This window comes from Schistocerca piceifrons, chromosome 2, assembly GCF_021461385.2.
Source record: "Schistocerca piceifrons isolate TAMUIC-IGC-003096 chromosome 2, iqSchPice1.1, whole genome shotgun sequence".
Lineage (NCBI taxonomy): Eukaryota > Metazoa > Arthropoda > Insecta > Orthoptera > Acrididae > Schistocerca > Schistocerca piceifrons.
Window position 1 is genome coordinate 560,211,266 of NC_060139.1, and position 15,376 is coordinate 560,226,641.

At 37.9% G+C, this 15,376-nt stretch overlaps 1 protein-coding gene across 1 annotated transcript in view; it reads right to left on the reverse strand.

The window, feature by feature from the left end:
• The window catches only part of LOC124776734 (dnaJ homolog subfamily C member 3), a 74,579-nt gene that overhangs the window by 4,867 nt on the left and 54,336 nt on the right, over positions 1 to 15,376 (reverse strand). The window contains exons 6-10 of the mRNA XM_047251854.1: positions 9,619 to 9,800; positions 7,709 to 7,859; positions 7,402 to 7,594; positions 4,803 to 4,971; positions 4,614 to 4,723 (exon numbers count right to left, since the gene is read on the reverse strand). Coding sequence (XP_047107810.1) covers positions 4,614 to 4,723; positions 4,803 to 4,971; positions 7,402 to 7,594; positions 7,709 to 7,859; positions 9,619 to 9,800 — 805 coding nt within the window. The remainder of the gene's footprint in view (positions 1 to 4,613; positions 4,724 to 4,802; positions 4,972 to 7,401; positions 7,595 to 7,708; positions 7,860 to 9,618; positions 9,801 to 15,376) is intronic.

Consider the following 15,376-nt stretch of genomic DNA (forward strand, 5'->3'; position numbering starts at 1 on the left):
AATACGAATATAAACATTTTGCCATGTATTCTTTCGTGTTTGCTGCTATCTCATTTAAATCCTGTCTGCCTAATAAACTACAAAACTAGAGTGAGACAACAACAAACGCGGAAGAATGTACGTATCGTGTCATGTTTATATTCGTATTATTCTTATGCCTAATAGTGATACAGTCAGAAATGAAGCACGGCAACTGACTAGATTTTTAAATCTAAGATGACTAATTTCTGTGCAGAATTTGATGTACTAAAGAAGCGGCCGCAAAGATTTTCAAACGGAGAAAAATTTTCGCCTAACTCTCATTCAGAACCTGTTCTATCATATGCAGTCTATTATTTGGTTCTTGTTGATAATCATCAAAGAAAGCAGCACTGTAAGTAACAACAAATAGCAGTCTCTTGCCATTGTTTCGTTAATGAGACGATTCATCTCTCTCTCTCTCTCTCTCTTCTTTTTTTTTTTTTTTTTTTTTTAAATTGTAAGCGGCCGGTAGCGTGCACAAAAGCAAGCCATGCCGCGAGCGGCAACAGGCCGTAAACACGCACTATCAGAATGCGACAAACAATGCATGACACAGTACAGTAATGCATTTTCAGCTTAGAGTGACGTAAACACCTATAATGAAGAAAACGGCACTTATCAGATCGAAGCAAAATAAGCAATCGATTCAAACCAGACAAAGCACGTGAAAAAGGAAGGGTACCCGTATAAATATGGACGGATCGGCTGACGCATAGCAATGGCTACCTGGTAAAGCTTAACTGCTAAGCTTACGACTCTAACCAAACTACTGTAGCTGTATCATCATTCATTCGACCTAAATTGTGTCTCGTATTGCAATGGACCAACTTTGTTTCGACTTGGAGGTGCGGCCTAAAACTTTACTCTCCCCTTGAATTTCGAGTCTCAAATTTCAGGTGCGGCTTAGATTCGGGAATTTTTTTTTTTCCTTTATTTTGAGTCTCATTTTTCAGGTGCGGCTTAGATTCGAGTGCGGCTTAGATTCGAGTAAATACAGTACCTGCGATAACCTCCCCATCACCCCCACCATTACAACACTTCCCGCTCCCACTACACTGCAACGTTTGCTGTTCTGTGCATTCTGTTTTGCTTGCTGAGATCTTGTTCATTTTCATATTTCTGCTACTACTATTGTTTGTTGTGTGATACTGAACAATGTTCGAAACACATTTGTCGAGTGTTATTCAGTGGTAGCGTCATTCCCTTGACCAGGGAATATGAGGTCGGAAGAGGGAAACTTTTTCAACTTCTTTGTGTAGCTCCTGCTTATAAGATGAAACAGGAAAGCAGACTGCTGCCCGTTTCAGAAATACTGTTATCAATTTTAAAACCATCATCATCAATTCTGGAACCAGATTCTTCTTGATCACTCAAACTGCCCCGAATTTTATGGGAATCTTTTGTAACCAGATAAGTACAGAAACCCACTGCAGCAACGAATGTGCAGGAACTGATTTTTCCTGTAATATGTTTTTTCAAGCCGCATAGCACTTTGTGAAAGCAGGAACATCCATTTAGCACCTCTCCAAAGTACTAAAAGAGTTAACAACTGACTTCAAGCTATCATTGCTTGAAAATAATGCATCATTTAGTAACAACTGGGAAAGCCACATTTAGAGATTCTTCCAGTACTGACTGTCTGACTGTTACGGAAATCACAACACACATGTAATTCCTATGGATAGCGAAGGGAATGTGTTAATCACACGAAAGAAATCCCTCTCACTCTTTGCATTAAAACTGTTAAAATACTGAGTTAGTGTATTTTTTTATCACTATTCTTCTGTTTTGCAAGCCATTAAGACAAGTTTCCTTGATCCAATCAGGAGGTGAAAAAATTTATTTATGTTACAAATAAGTAAAAAGTTTTATCAGAAAACACAACAACATGTTAATCATAAACCTAGTGCTCTGTTTCTCACAATAAAATTAAACAAGCAACTATTATGTGTTTCGCACGGGAGTACATCACCATGTCCCGCCTTTAACTAAAATTATCTCATGTTACAGATCTCTAACAGAGTTCCGATGGAGCAAATGAAAATGTGATGTATTTTTAAGATTTTGTTCACATAATGTGTTCACCTAAATTCAAATTGACAAGTTTCCTGCTCGCGAAAATTCAATATCATCATCAAGAAATGCATTTTTGTACACTTTTTATATGGTGTCTTAAAAATTTCAGACCACAAATGAAACTATAATAAGAAGATAGTGCAAATCTTCCAGAAAACACATATGAGTTTCATCTTTATTTGTCAAATAGTTTGCAAGTTTGAATGAGTTCAAGAAAATGTAAGATTCCACATGTGTCCGCAAGTATTCCTGCAAAATGTAAATCCTAAAGTAATTCTGAACTTACTATAGTAGTGCTATATTAACTGTCGATCGTTGCCACTTGTATGAGAGTTTGCTGACCTTTTAAATGAACACAAACACTAATTGCAGTTGATCACAACTGTAAGAGACAATGTTAACAAACAAACATAGAATGTAAAACCACATCCACTGCTGATACTAACATTGAGCTTGTTTGTGTCCACTTCTGCTTATTGACAAAATGGTAAACAATATGCACAGCAGTCTTGGTTGAGTTATGCAGAACGGACTCAACTTTCATAAAGATTGTGCAAGACACAGCCCGAAACAAATCGGTGAAGAGCACAAAAGCAACTGACAGAGAATCTGTCAGTGCTTGTTGGACTTTCATCTAATGCAAGTAGCAGTTTCCTGAAACGTATCTCTGGAGACGAAAAATGGATCCATCACTTTGACCCAGAGACCAAATACCAGAGCACTCAAATAAACAACCCTAATCTCTGGCCAGAAATAAATTCATGTGTCCACCACCCTATACGACAACTGATGGTCATAATTTCTTAAAACTCAATGGGGCTAAGCCTCCTCCTCCGCCTTACCTGTCTCTTTGTCCATCATCTCTTCTCTCCCTTTTCTGTCCATCCTCTCCTCCTGCTCCCCCCCCCCCCTCTCTCTCTCTGTCTGTTCACCACCACCTTTCCACTCTCTATGTTCATTCCCTTCCAATCCTCTGTTCTATCTCCCCCCCCCCCCCCCCCCATCCCTCCTTGAACCTTATTTCTTGTTATTGCAAATTCACATTTTGTAGTAGTATAAGCTGATATACCAGAAATACAACTTTCCTGTTTTCTGTGAAAGGAAGTAAGAAAACAAAAGAGCACATTGTTGTGTGTACAATTTTTATGTTTGTGAGGAAGAATTTTTCTAATGATTAAAACTGGTGACATTTTAAATTTTGCACTGTTATTCTAATAAATAACAAAAATTGAATGTAGATATTTATTTCTACTAATGTAAGAAATAATTAACTGTATCCTACATTAACAGCTCACCCCTCCTCTTTGTCCATCTCCTCCTCCCTCCTCCTCCTTACCTGTCTCTTTGTCCATCATCTCTTCTCTCCCTTTTCTGTCCATCCTCTCCTCCTGCTCCCCCCCCCCCCCCCCCCTCTCTCTCTCTCTCTGTCTGTTCACCACCACCTTTCCACTCTCTATGTTCATTCCCTTCCAATCCTCTGTTCTATCTCCCCCCCCCCCCCCCCCATCCCTCCTTGAACCTTATTTCTTGTTATTGCAAATTCACATTTTGTAGTAGTATAAGCTGATATACCAGAAATACAACTTTCCTGTTTTCTGTGAAAGGAAGTAAGAAAACAAAAGAGCACATTGTTGTGTGTACAATTTTTATGTTTGTGAGGAAGAATTTTTCTAATGATTCAAATGCTCCACTTCATAGTTGAAACTGACTGCGACAAAGGAAACAGAATGTCGCATTTTTACAGCAGAGCGTTTTCCTTCTCACAGTCTATATTAACAGAAAACTAGTACATTGTTTTTCAAAGAATTTACAGTCTATACTCATCTGAATGTTTAATGGACTAGCATTTAAAATTTGAAGTAAATTGCTCAAGAACTTTGAGATTTTTGATAGCTATTTTTCCCCTTTATGTATTACATGTTTATTGATATATTACATACATTTAAAAATAGGTATAAAAGAACACATGCATATTTGCCTGCAACACTGTGTCAGAATTTCAACACAATCAGTGAAAAACTTTCAGAAATTTACAATTTTGTACACAAGAACATTTACATTTGTTTATACAGACTTCCTCTGCCTCTTTGAAACTTTTTGTACTGCTTATCTAGTTTAGCTAGTAAAAACAAGGATAGCCAAGACAACTGCCTGTAAACAAGAATTCAGTTATCACATGCTAAAAATGCTATTTCTGTCTCACATGGTTTTACTGAACCAGGTAAAACCCTTGTCAGTCCTCTAATCACACGTTTTGAGGCCACACAATTGAGCACATTAGAAACCTTTCCCTATTACAATGCTATCTTTAACATGGGCTCCACAGTCCTCTATAATGCAAAAGGTGCAAACTACTGGATAGCTGCTTTGCTAAAGGCAAATACTGCAGTCATATTAAGTAAAAAATTAGGTTTCTTTATTCTTGAAAATGCACCATTATTTCATTTATAAGATGTATACTATGTTGTACAAGCAATGAAAAAATGAAGATCTTGAGTATAAAAAATATTAATTACCTGGATCTGTCAATACTTCTTTAGCAGCTGCAATGTCAATGAATTTCTTTTCTGCTATTTTCTTCTCATCCCCTTGGAAATTATCTGGATGCCACTTCTGTGCCATTTTTCTGTAATGAAATACAACAAAGCTACAGATTCTGCAAAGGATTCACAATACAGAACCCAAAGACTAATAACAATAAATACCGGTAAGCCTTTATAATTTCTTGCTTGCTTGCTGTCCTCTTCACACCAAGGATTTTATAGTAATCTCTTTTTTCCGCTTGCTTCTGGAGTTTTCTTGCTCTCTGTAGGCCCTCCTTAGCACGTTGCAAGTTTTCATCCATTTCAAGAGCATCCTGGTAATCATGAATAGCTGAAAAAGTTAATCAACTATTAAATTCGAAGGTTAATTCAATTAATCGATATCTCTCTCTCTCTCTCTCTCTCTCTCTCTCTCTCTCTCTCTGTAAAACACACACACACACACACACACACACACACACACACACACACACACACACACACACACAATGAAAGAATATTAGCTCAAAGTCACTGAAAATCCTAAAGTGTCCTAAATATAAGAACCCACAACAAAATCAGCTTTGTTAGGTGAGTGGTTATTGTGAAAGAAACAAAGAAAACGGTTATAATTTATTTACGTATAAGCACCAGCAGCTTCATGTTACAGTCTACAGACGTTACAATATATCACAGAAAATGTGCTTTAATTTTAATTCTAGAATCTAAAATAACCCTGCAAGGGAAGCCTTTTAGCAGCAATTATGGCTGAACTGACACTGGTGTTTTTAATCCTTATTCCATATGATTATATGTAGTACACTGATGCTATTATTCACAAGAAAATGTTGCTCCGTACTTCAACTGATAAAACAGTTACTGTTCTTCTAAGCACACAATGAGATGCCAATTGCAGGGAAAACATACATATATGAACTTAATAATACACATTTCTGCATTTGAATGTCATAAATAACATGTGATAAGTTATTTTGCCAACATTACCTCAATAAGCCATTCCATTCCAAAAATACAGTTTTCTGTAAGTATCAGATGAAGCAAGTTTGGAAGGAACAGCAACAAAGGAGTAATGAGCTAACTAGAGCCAGCCCCACCCCCCTTTACCCTCCCACTCCAATTTGCAATCTACTCTATTCCTTCATCTTGTCACAGCACTTGTAACAAGTTACAAATTAATAAATGCTGACAATGGGTTATTAAGCAACTGATAGAACATAGGGGCTTAAAAAACAAAAATACAGTAATAACCTTCATGGACTTCACAAAGGCATATGACTCCAGTGACAGACAGACTCTTGTTAGGATCCTGAAGAACAGAGGAATTGATGGAACCGCACAAGAACTCATAAAAGAAATTCAGACAGACACAAAAGCAAGGGTGAAATTCAGAGGAGCACTGTCAGAAGAATTTGAGATCAAGACTGGTGTTAAACAGTGAGATGGATGTGGAGAGCAATAAAGGAGGAAATGGGAATACCAAAGACCCATGTGGGGGACAAAAAGGACAACAGGGCTCAAGTGGACTGCCTAGCCTTTGAAGATGACACAGCAATAGTAAGTGAGACAGAAGAAGACGCAAAGACACAACTCGACAACTTAAGTAAGGTGGCCAGAAAGGTGGGACTGAGGATCGCCTATAACAAGACAAAGACATTAAATACCACTGCAGATTGGGAAACCCCGGAAGGCACTGTGCAAATGGTGGACAAATTTAAATACATGGGAGAATTAATAACAGGAAGGAACAGGAGCAAGGAGGGAATAACAGAGAGTATAAAGAAGATGAGGTCAGCCTTCTGCATGACGAAAGAGATATACAATAAAAATAATATATCCACAGAGGCAAAGACAAGCCACTACAAGGCAACGGTGAGGAATGCAGTATTATATGCTGCTGAGACGATGACACTAGGAAGAAATGGGGCAGAACAACTAGAGAAAAATACTAGGTCCCAGAAGAGGTGGAGAGAGGTGGATGCGAAGACCTAGGGAAGAATTGTACCGGAAAATGAGAACAATATCTGGGGAAATCAGACTCAAAAGGGCAAGGTTTGCTGGACATGTAGTTAGGATGAGTGTGGACAGAATGACGAAGAGAGTGTGGGAAACAACAGGGAGGACAAGGGGAAAGACAGGAACCAAGAGGGTTGTTGAACTTCAGAAGCACTGGTTGGAATTGGGGATCAAAGTCGAAGGAAAGGAAAATTGGAGGAACAAATATACACTGACCAATATGCCGGAGATCAATGACAGAGGAGAATACAAGAAAAGATTAGAGTGTCACCAGTGGAGCCAACAGGAGAAACGGACACTGAAGGTCTCTGAAGAAGAGAGAGAGGGAAGAGGAGAAAGAATGAAGAGGTTCTGGGAGAAGAAGAAGAAAATGCAGTCCAAGAAGGGGATACCCATGGTCCTACAGAGGCTGTAATGCAAGAAGAAGAAGAATGGGCTATTAAATGTGTTCAGGTGCAATACAACAATACAATATAACCATACCTTTGAACATCTCCTGATACCAAAACAAAGCTTCTGTGAATGGAAGAATGACTTTTTAAATTGTTCCAAGTATGTAACTGGTGAACAATACCAAAACTAATTACAAGCAGCCTAAAAATTATTGAAAACCTAAAGGCATATTAAGTATTCGAGAACTGCAGTTGTATGATCAAGTATTGCAACATATTTTTCCAATACGATTTTTATTATGTATGTAGATTTTTGGAACACACAGATACTACCTCAAATGTTTAATCCAACTCACCATCATCATACATTTCGCTGCTGATGTAGGCTTCAGCACGGTCACAAAGTACATATGGGTCTTTCTGAAGTTCTAGAGCCTCTCTACAACTCTGAATACTCAGGGACAATTGATCTGATTTCAAGTAACAATGGCACAATTTCTGTTTTGCAAGAAAAGAAATCATCTGAATGGTAGGCTCCTCTTTCAGCACCTGTAAGCCGAAAGTCATCAGCCATTGGAATTTTTATATATTAAATACAATTCACAAATTTGGTTATCAATGTACCACTAAAACTGGTAACAGAAGCACATTTTAAGTGTTTACCTTTTTAGCTTGTTCAACGCATTTTGTATAATCTTTGTTATTTGCTGCTGTTTCCATATCCTGAAGAAATTTGTCCACTTTCTTTACTTTTTTGTAGAAAGGGAAGCACTCTTTATGTTCAGGGTCTAACCTGAGACATTCTCTGATCTCCCTACAAAGGAAAACATTTATAAAATATTTCAATATTCTTTTCATTATAATAATTGAAATAAAAATGGACAGTATGATTTTCTATCTGCATTGTTCATACAAGTGTGACTGTCAAAGCTGAAATAAGATTGAAACTGATCTACATATGTACTGCAAGTGTTGAAAATAGTCCTTACACACAAATATCAAATTTTGAATTACATTACATCAATCTCAAACATACACAACAGTAATAACAGGTGTCACTATCCTTTTTTTTCTTTTCACTGTTTAAATTAAACCTTACAAATATCTGCTTCATGAACAAAACTGCAGATTGAAAACACCATCTGTGTTAAAAGTTGACCTAAATAATTTCAAAAGATTAACCACTACTTAACAATTACTAAATAATGTGACAAGCAAATTGAAAAAATTAAACACGCAAATGAAAAAACGGCATCTGCAACATAGTCAGAGCACATAATATTATCAGAATCATTTGCAGTTCATAAAGAATTTTCCAACTCAGTGTCTCTTACACATAGAAACAGAAAACATGCCCCATGACAAAGCCCCTGAAACAATGTGTATATGGAGAGATTGGAGAGAATTTGGCAGCTGATACAACTTTGACAACACACCACAGCAAGAACTTTACACAGGACTGGTCTAATGTGGCAGGTGTCATTTGGTGCATGAATGTTTCCCTGTATGTTTGGAAGAATTAACGCCTCAGGTAATATCATGCAGCTTCAAAATGTTCATCTGTTCAAGCATGCAACAGAATCAATACACATCTTTACAAATAGCCACATGCATACAGCTTGGCCATTGAGGCTTAATAACTAAAAACAAATGATATCACATGCAAGAAATGAATGGATGGATCTCCTCTGATTCAAATTCTATTGAGCATTCATAGTATGCACTTTGACAGCATACTGAAAGATATCTACTGTCTCCATAGACACTTCCATGTGCTTAGGATGGAAATGGTGGAAACAGCAATGATACAACACAAGAACTGGCCAAACTGCAGAACAAAAGTAGTGAAAACATTGCAATTATGGAAGAGGGACCAATCACGTACATTGACCCACTTGGCAGCGCCAGTATACATCAATCTGAGTGCAATGTTTTTTTTGCAGTGTTTCCACCAGTAGTATCAGAACAACATGATGAATGGGTGTATAAAAATCTGTATGTGTCTTCCTATTCAGCTGGAACAAATGGGCTGCACACAGATCTAGAAGAGTTTGAGTGTGCACAACAGTCTCCAGTTGAAACTGCCAAGTTTTTGGGACAGGTTTCCTAAAAGAGAGAACATGATCACACAGCAAACAGCTGACTCAGGCCTGGGTGCTAATAATCATCATTACATGTGTGACAATATCACAACACACAAGGTTTACACACTTTCTACTCAGCTTCTACTGAATCATGCAAGAAACAGCTGCACCCAATACATCTCTCATTTGTAAATCTTGCTACATTAAGTTACGCAGCTATTTCTTAACTTACAGACATGGGAAAAACAACTGCACAAAGAAATTTCTCTCACTCATAACTCACCCTAATCACAAGAAAATGTTTCACTTAGATGAAGTAAATAGCTCACATGAAATGTCACTTCAAGCTTTTCCTGTAACAGACAATTTGGAAGTTCTCTCTGCAACTTTTATAAGTTACCAAATAAAATTGTATGCTCCTTCACATTCACATTCATTCCAAAATCAAATATCTGTCACCCTTTATACACAGATCTCACTCATACTTACTTCAAAGATTCCTGGGCTTGTCCAAGCTGGTACAGAAGACGAGACAATTTGAGGAAACCAACTATGTTGTCAGACTCCAATTTTGTTGTTGATCTGATATCTGAAATAGCAGACATTGTGTCACCAAGTGCAACATGGCAGTCGGCTCGCAACTCTCGCAAATGGGATGCCCATGGGCAAACCTGAAATGCAAAAGACTATTTAATGATTTTGTTTGACAACAGAAGCTTGAAAGTCAACAGCAATGTACATACCAAAGTGGTATCATGAAAATATAACCTGAAAATATTGTTATAATACAATATTTTATGAACATATTAAAAAAATACCTCTCCCTCAAAATAATACACTTATACCGTATTCATTTTTCACAAAAGAGTATCGAACAATTTAAATAAGCACACAGAATGAATCCTACTCAGAGTGAGATGTTAATAGAACAATCTTACTACTTAAATCACAAATAAAGACAAAGAGAAGCTTAGGTTTTAATATATCAACAACAAGGCCATTAGAGATGGAATACAAACTTGAATTGGGAATGGATGAGGGATGAAATCAGCCATGTCCTTTTCAGAGGACCCATTCTGGCATTCACCTTAATTGATTTAGGTAAACTACAAAGAACCTAAATTTAGATGAGTGTATGGAGGCTCCTCCCAAATGTTAGTCTAGAGTATTAAGTCTTACTCAATGATACAACAAAAACCTAATAATACAACTGAATATCAGCAGTGTTTCCAAACAATATATATACTGACCACATCCCACAGTGGTATTTACCACCTTATTTTCATCTGCATGTAAAATATTAAATGTTTCTCACTTTCCCTAACACACTTAAGACATCAATGTATAGAATCCCATTTCTAATTAAACACTGTACAACGGAAGTAGTATTATCGAAGGATGTAAGACATTTCAGCAAAGCGGACTGTTTTATGTAGAGACAATTCCATTCTTTTGTTACATTACTGCTCAATGTTTTCACGTGCAGGTGTGTGTAGAGCGGGTGGGAGGGGAAGGCATGCAATGAGAACAGTTTCTCATTAGTGTATCCAATTTTGTCCCAATACTAAATTTGCTGAAATAAAACCATCTTTTTTAACATATACTGATTTAATTTTCAATTTAGTTCGTAAAACACAACCATGAATGAAAAGGAGGTAGTTGTAAAATACAGCGTATTGAGACCCACAGGCTGGGGCACAGTAGCTTATATATTGAGGCACATAAGCTGCTTCTAGCACTGCTGAGTATGTAACATAATCAGGAGTGTAAACAGAAGAGTAAATGAAAATATGTATTCTGATGTAATGTCTTCTCAAGCTTCTCTTTTATCAGATGGCACTTCATGTGCAAAGGGAAGACACCTAAAAATAATCAGATAGACTGTAAGGAGGAGGAATATGCAAAGTTGAGTGTTTGGTAACTAACAGCAAGTAATTGAGTGCTAAGAAGGACTGAATAAAGAGTAGCCTTAGACAGAAACAGGAGTAGGCAACAGATATTTGTTTGGGTCATTACTTGAAGAAAGCCTACAACAGTAATGAAATTTAGAAAAAAATATTCCTTCTGTTAAGAAAAATTCATAAGGTGCAGCACTTATTTGTGTAAGGCCATAGGAGCTGTGTAACCAGTACAATGCTTGTCAAGTCTAGTGCAGAGTTGCCAAGTGATAGAAATGGTTATCCTTGCTGTAAGGATTTGACACAAAATAATTATTACTATCATGGATGAAGCAGCAGACAAAGTTGACAGTGGCAGCCCTAATGGCTTTGAAACAATACAGTGATTTCAATTTGTGAAACCATTTTAGTAACAGGTTCAGCCTCGAGATCATAAAACTCTGAAGTCACTCATTGTAAGGTTGGCACAGGCTATCATGGCAGTTGATACAGCACTCTTAAGTTCTGGTTCCAGTACATACTATAGATCAATAGTGTTACATCAAAACTAAAAACAATTGAATACAACAAGAAAAACGGAAAATTGAGTTTTTATGTCCCATCATTCACCTTGAGGTGATTTCAGAGAACCAAAATAGGCCTAAATAAGGATGAGCAGATGCTGAAACATCTCCTCCCAATTACAATTCAGTGTCTTAACTACTGCAACACGGTAGGCTTAGGAAGAAAAGATGGATTTAAATATTAAGTGAGAACATTTGAAATAGTCTCCAACAACTCGTGCACCCATCTTTGTTGTGATGAAAACTAGGACCATTTATTTTAGAGTATGAATTTACAATTGTGTCTGCTTCAGAAATATCTCCATCTCAATGAAACCACCTTCTTCTCTTTTCTCCATCATTAATGTAGGCGTATGTTCTTCCAAGATTCGCTGGAAGTATTTCGGGTACATCCAGCAAAAGTTAAAAGACTACTTGCTATTAATGAGGGAGACTAGGGATATTGTACAAAAGGACAAGGATGACCAAAAGAGACAAGAAGGAATGGAACAGAGGGAGCACTGCAAGTGGGTGTAGTCAGGCAGAGGCAGTAACAGCAATTGCAAGCAGGAAAAAGAGATGGAGAATTGTTGTCTGAAGACCAGATTAGACAATGATAATGAACCTGAGTGGCCGCACAACCAATGTCTTAAACGGTGCTCCCAGAGTTTTTATCATTTGATGAAGCCCAGAAGATTGGAGACTCCTGCAGCCATCATCTCTGACGCCATTATGAAGTGTTTTACGTAACTGACTGCCAGTTACCTGAAACACTCAAAAGTCAGAAAGCTTTTCCATTTCTTACTAAGATCAAGATGATCAATGTAAATCAAAACTAGCTGTAACAAAAAATTATTCAACAGGCAGAAAAATACCTACATTTGTGTTTTCAACATATATGTAGAGAGTGTGGAAATATAAACCTACAACAATATTTTTTGTTCTTTACACTCCTGGTAATATCTGCTCTTCTCTTGTGAAACTACAGTCTTTCCACTACCATTCATCTATAAATGGTGGTGACACTGATATACCTCAAGCCAATCAACTCCATTTCCATTATTACATTATTCCAATTATTAACAAAAGCAGAGGATATTTTATTTTTTGAGAGGATGAATTATGATATGCATATATTCCAAATACTACTAACACACTCCCCTGCAGTCTTTAAACAATGAAACTCCCACATATGAAACAGCTTCAAACATTTGGACAAGTATAGTCTGCGCAACCTGCACTCTGCTTTCACCAATAGCAGCTTTTTCACACATCTCATTGTCTATGATGTCATATCTCCTGAACTATCTGTATTACTACGACATAATTTTGCAGTTAAATTGAGTGGTATATGTGGATGTCTGCAAAATGTGTTGGGTACGGAGTTAGCAGTAAAGAAGTAATAAATAAAAATGTCATGCCTTACTGCATGAACAGCAAAAATGTAGTAAGCGATAAAATTTCCTTTCATCTTTTTGTGGAAGATGTTAGCAAGAAAAAGTTTCATAAAGGTTTGGAATTATTTGTAAAGTTTGTTGCAGGTCACTAAGTGCTCTCATTCTCAAATACTGGATGAACGTAGTCTGGGTACCTGCAGGCAGTTAGTTATGCTGCCTTAAAACATATACACAGTTTCTAACTGTAATACCTGTGCTACTCTGGTAAACCTTTAACTCTTAATGAGCAGGTTGTTGTTGTTGTTGTTGTTGTTGTTGTCTTCAGTACAAAGACTGGTTTGATGCAGCTCTCCATGCTACTCTATCCTGTGCAAGCCCCTTCATCTCTGAGTAACTGCTGCAATCTACATCCCTCTGAGTCTGCCTACTGTATTCATCTCTTGGTCTCCCTCTATGATTTTTACCCCTCCCCCAAACACACACTTCCCTCCAGTTCTATATTGGTGATCCCTTGATGCCTCAGAACATGTCCTACCAACCGATCCCTTCTTTTAGTCAAGTTGTGCCACAAACTTCTCTTCTCCCCAATCCTCTTCAACACCTCCTCATTAGTTACCCATCTAATCTTCAGCATTCTTCTGTAGCACCACATTTCGAAAGCTTCTATTCTCTTCTTGTCCAAACTATTTATTGTCCACGTTTCACTTCCATACATGGCTACACTCCATACAAATGCTTTCAGAAAGGACTTACTGACACTTAAATTTCTACTGTATGTCAACAAATTTCTCTTCTTCAGAAACACTTTTCTTGGCATTGCCAACCTACATTCTATATCTTCCATACTTCAACCATCATCAGTTATTTTGCTTCCCAAATAGCAAAAACTCATTTACTACTTTAAGTGTCATTTCCTAATCTGATTCCTTGAGCATAATCTGATTTAATTCAACTACATCCCATTATCCTCATTTTGTTTTTGTTGATGTTCATCTCATATCCTCCATTCAAGATACTGACCATTCCGTTCAACTGCTCTTCCAAGTCCTTTGCTGTCTCTAGCAGAATTACAATGTCATCAGCGAACGGCAGAGGTTTTATTTCTTCTCCCTGGACTTTAATTCCTACTCCAAATTTTTCTTTTGTTTCCTTTATAGCTTGCTCATTACACAGACTGAATAACATCGGAGATAGGCTATAACCCTGTCTCACTCCCTTCTCAGCCACTGCTTCCCTTTCGTGCCCTTTGACTCTTATAACTGCCATCTGGTATCTGTACAAATTGCAAATAGCCTTTCACTCTGTATTTTACCACTGCCACCTTTATAATTTACATTATAAATGTTTAAATTCAGCCAATAATTATATGAAATATTTAAAATCAAATTTTTGTTGCCTCTGGTGTCATCAGATAGGCAACCTGCAACTGGGATATGCGAACATGAACCAAGTTAGCCATTTAGTAATGTACGAGGGCAGTTCAATAAGTAATGCAACACATTTTTTTTCTGAAACAGGGGTTGTTTTATTCAGCTTTGAAATACACCAGGTTATTCCCCAATCTTCTAGCTACACAATACTATTTTTCAACGTAATCTCCATTCAATGCTACGGCCATACGCCACCTTGAAATGAGGGCCTGTATGCCTGCACGGTACCATTCCACTGGTCGATGTCGGAGCCAACGTCGTACTGCATCAATAACTTCTTCATCATCCGCGTAGTGCCTCCCACGGATTGCGTCCTTCATTGGGCCAAACGTGTGGAAATCCGACGCCCGCATCTCGTGGTCGTGCGGTAGCGTTCTCGCTTCCCACGCCCGGGTTCCCGGGTTCGATTCCTGGCGAGGTCAGGGATTTTCTCTGCCTCGTGATGGCTGGGTGTTGTGTGCTGTCCTTAGGTTAGTTAGGTTTAAGTAGTTCTAAGTTCTAGGGGACTTTGAGTCCCATAGTGCTCAGAGCCATTTTTTTTTGGAAATCCGACGGTGCGAGATCGGGGCTGTAGGGTCCATGAGGAAGAACAGTCCACTGAAGTTTTGTGAGCTCCTCTCGGGTGCGAAGACTTGTGTGAGGTCTTGCGTTGTCATGAAGAAGGAGAAGTTCGTTCAGATTTTTGTGCCTATGAACACGCTGAAGTCGTTTCTTCAATTTCTGAAGAGTAGCACAATACACTTCAGAGTTGATCGTTTGACCATGGGGAAGGACATCGAACAGAATAGCCCCTTCAGCGTCCCAGAAGACTGTAACCATGACTTTACCGGCTGAGGGTATGGCTTTAAACTTTTTCTTGGTAGGGGAGTGGGTGTGGCGCCACTCCATTGATTGCCGTTTTGTTTCAGGTTCGAAGTGATGAACCCATGTTTCATTGCCTGTAACAATCTTTGACAAGAAACTGTCACCCTCAGCCACAT